Raw genomic sequence first — 3,081 nt, forward strand, 5'->3', positions numbered from 1 at the left:
AAAAAAGACAAAAGTGATAATCCACTCTTTTAAGAGAATGTTATGTAAAAGGACACATCTTGTGTTTCCTTTTCACCTGAAAACACATTGTATATTTGGAGCATTTCTTGAAGACAACAGTCTTTTTAGACAAAAATGACCATGTAAACAAACAACTAGAATCTACTTTAGTCAAGGTATTCAGTTGGTGTTGGCATTTAATGCCTAATTTAAAGAGGTTTGAGGTTGGTGTGTGGGGTTTGTGCGAATTAATTTGGACTCTTGGATAGTTTATGGATATATGAGCATCAATATAACCATAAGATGTCATTTATCAAATCAATCCAATGGCAAGAATTTGTAGGTGAAAAAATATTTTATGAATTTTTTGTGCTTTCCGACATAAGTGTCTTCACTCTTTTTTAGGAACAATTTTTTTGTTGCTATTTACAACTAAAATAATTTTTATACCTCTAACATATTTTTATTCATATTTATTTCTTAATTTTAAGATACAAAAATATATAAATCTGTATATAGAAAATAATTTTTTTTCTTTTTTTATTTTGATATCTATATTTATATATTTTTTAATTTTTCTTAAAATTTGATTTTAGTATAACATTGTGGATAGTGTTTTCGTGGATATATTTTTTGATAGAAGAGAATGAGTAGATGTATCTATAGTGGTTGGTAGAAGAGAATGAGTGGATGTATCTATAGTGGATAGGTTCTTGGTGCATAGGTTTGTGTCTATGGTGGATAAGTGTTTATGGACAAGAGCTTGTGGATAAGTAATAATCTCAAATCCATAAAAAAAGTAATATGAGATATGTGGACGAGATAAACGCGGATAAAAAAAAGTTGTGGAAATGTTCTTGTACACATCCATTAGTCAAAATTGCATGTTAACTTAACAATAATCCAAAATCTCATCCATTTAAGAGCGTGGGGTCAATCCAAAAGGATTTATATGCAAATTTGAGAGTTTAGGATCAAATTCAGAACAACGACAAAGTTAGAAGATGAGATGTACAAATAAGTAAAAGTTGACCATTGTTGCTCTTCAATTAAGCTTTGGAACTGCAACAAAAAGGAGCTGTGATGGTACTTTGTAGACAAAATTCTTCATTTTCTTTGTATTGTCCTCTTTATTTTTAAACTCATCTCTGATATATCTTCATCTGCTTCTGAATCATTAATTCCTCTCACGTGAATCATTCGACCATCCATCCAGCTCATCATCTTCTTCTTCTATGCATCTTCATACGCTTCTTCGTTCTCTTTGTCATCTACGAGATCTAATTCATCGATGGAGAAAGATTTTGCCATGAGTGAGGCAATAGAAAGAAAATGAAGCATTTTTGAATAAAATGATTGAAAACCAGACTTGTTATGTATAATTGATTGCGAGATTAAAGTGAAAACACAAATGATTTATGGAAGAAAGAAAGATCGTGAGAGGTTAGATATTTTGGGATTTAGATAAATTTAATTTATGAAAGATGGTTGGTTTCAAGATAGGAAATTGGAAAAAAAAAAGATTATTTGTCTTTTTTAGTTATAAAATCCAACCAAACACGTTTTCACACTGGTTAAAAGGCAGACCAGTCAATTTAATAAATGAAAGTGCTCTATAGGTCCAATATACGTTTGTGGGAAATTGGAAAGATAGAGTGTGTCCTTGAGGGTAAACATTTTCCTCTTTTAACACAGGAACATCCATATACATAGGAAAAATGTCGTTAATCAAACTCATCTTTTCTTCTAAATTCTATTTTAGAGTAACTTTTAGCAAGTCTTCTTGAAACTTAACCTTTAATATCACATTATTTATTATCTTTATTTGGTCTCGAATATAAAATCTTCTAACAGGTGTTCGTTTTAATTTTTCCAAACTACACAAGCCTTACACGAATAATTTTTCTTTTGTTAGTTTTACTTTTCTTTTGAAACTTGGTTTATATTTTATTGATTTCACCAACAAGCACATGCAATACTTGTAATATAATTTAAAGTTTTACCATGGATTTATAATAAGATCGAAAAGCTGAATAATTATTTCATCAATTTTTTATTCTTCTTAAGCAGAAACAGATTCTGTTCCGCAAACTGGAAGGTCACGTTCGAAGTACGGAGAAGCTTGAAGGATTGGATTGCGCTCGAAGAAATTTGTAGGCTTCAAATCGAAGCTAGAAGAAACCGTGGGCATTATTGGGAAATCTTCTTGACATGGAATGTGATGAAATCCAAGTGTGTACCATACCACTATGTCTTTATTCTCTATGTCTCTATCCCTGTTTCAGAACAATTAAACACATCAATTTAAAATCATCAATGACTAACAATATGCATAGTTACAACTCTATAAACTATTAATTATACAGTTATTAATTTAAAGAGAATTTTATGAAATTTATTTTTTAAAGATATCTTTTAATTAACAATAAAAAATATATTTCATTTCAAGATATTATATATTAGTTAAATTTTAAGGCTTTGTATTTTATCTATTTTATTATATTATTTAATAGATTGTATATTGAATATAGAATACAAATAAATTTTATGTCTAATGCAATAAAGTAACTGCAAATTATCAAAAAAGATGAAAGTTAACTTAAAGAAAAATAAACAATAAAATGCTTTTTATGGTTAGATAAAAAATTTATATAGTAATTATTAATTTATCATTTTAATGAAACTATATTTACTAAAAGTAAATATTGTTGTCTTACTAAATTATGTCATATTTTATATTGGCTGAACTTATGACCAAATTTTTTTTATTAATTCATCGTGTTTATTAATTTATCGAATATTACTTACCTCTCAGACCAAACTGCAAGAGTATCGTCACCATGACTTTGGTAGGTGAAAAAACCACCACCCCATTGCTCAGACATATTGTATGGAGTGGCCCATATTTGGTTATTGGTAAAAGCTCCTCTCTTCTGCGGCGGATCATCGTGGTCAAGCAAACTAGCAGCCGTGGCTCTAGGTACAATCTTGTAGCCCGTTGGGTTACCGACCCTAGTGGTTTTACCAGAATTGATGACGTGGAATTCTGATGGATCGTACAAGCTAAGCTTGATCTGGCCT

At 29.7% G+C, this 3,081-nt stretch overlaps 1 protein-coding gene and 1 pseudogene across 1 annotated transcript in view; both read right to left on the reverse strand.

Annotated features, from left to right (window-relative positions):
* Positions 1-864: 864 nt before the first annotated feature.
* On the reverse strand, positions 865-1,413 carry LOC106324005 (annotated as a pseudogene).
* A 649-nt stretch (positions 1,414-2,062) lies between these two features.
* Positions 2,063-3,081, reverse strand: part of LOC106326433 (primary amine oxidase-like) — a 15,473-nt gene continuing 14,454 nt past the window's right edge. Inside the window, exons 5-6 of the mRNA XM_013764414.1 lie at positions 2,809-3,079; positions 2,063-2,276 (exon numbers count right to left, since the gene is read on the reverse strand). Of these exons, the coding sequence (XP_013619868.1) occupies positions 2,063-2,276; positions 2,809-3,079 (485 nt within the window). The remainder of the gene's footprint in view (positions 2,277-2,808; positions 3,080-3,081) is intronic.

The sequence above is a fragment of the Brassica oleracea genome, chromosome C2 (assembly GCF_000695525.1).
Source record: "Brassica oleracea var. oleracea cultivar TO1000 chromosome C2, BOL, whole genome shotgun sequence".
In the NCBI taxonomy this organism is placed as follows: domain Eukaryota; kingdom Viridiplantae; phylum Streptophyta; class Magnoliopsida; order Brassicales; family Brassicaceae; genus Brassica; species Brassica oleracea.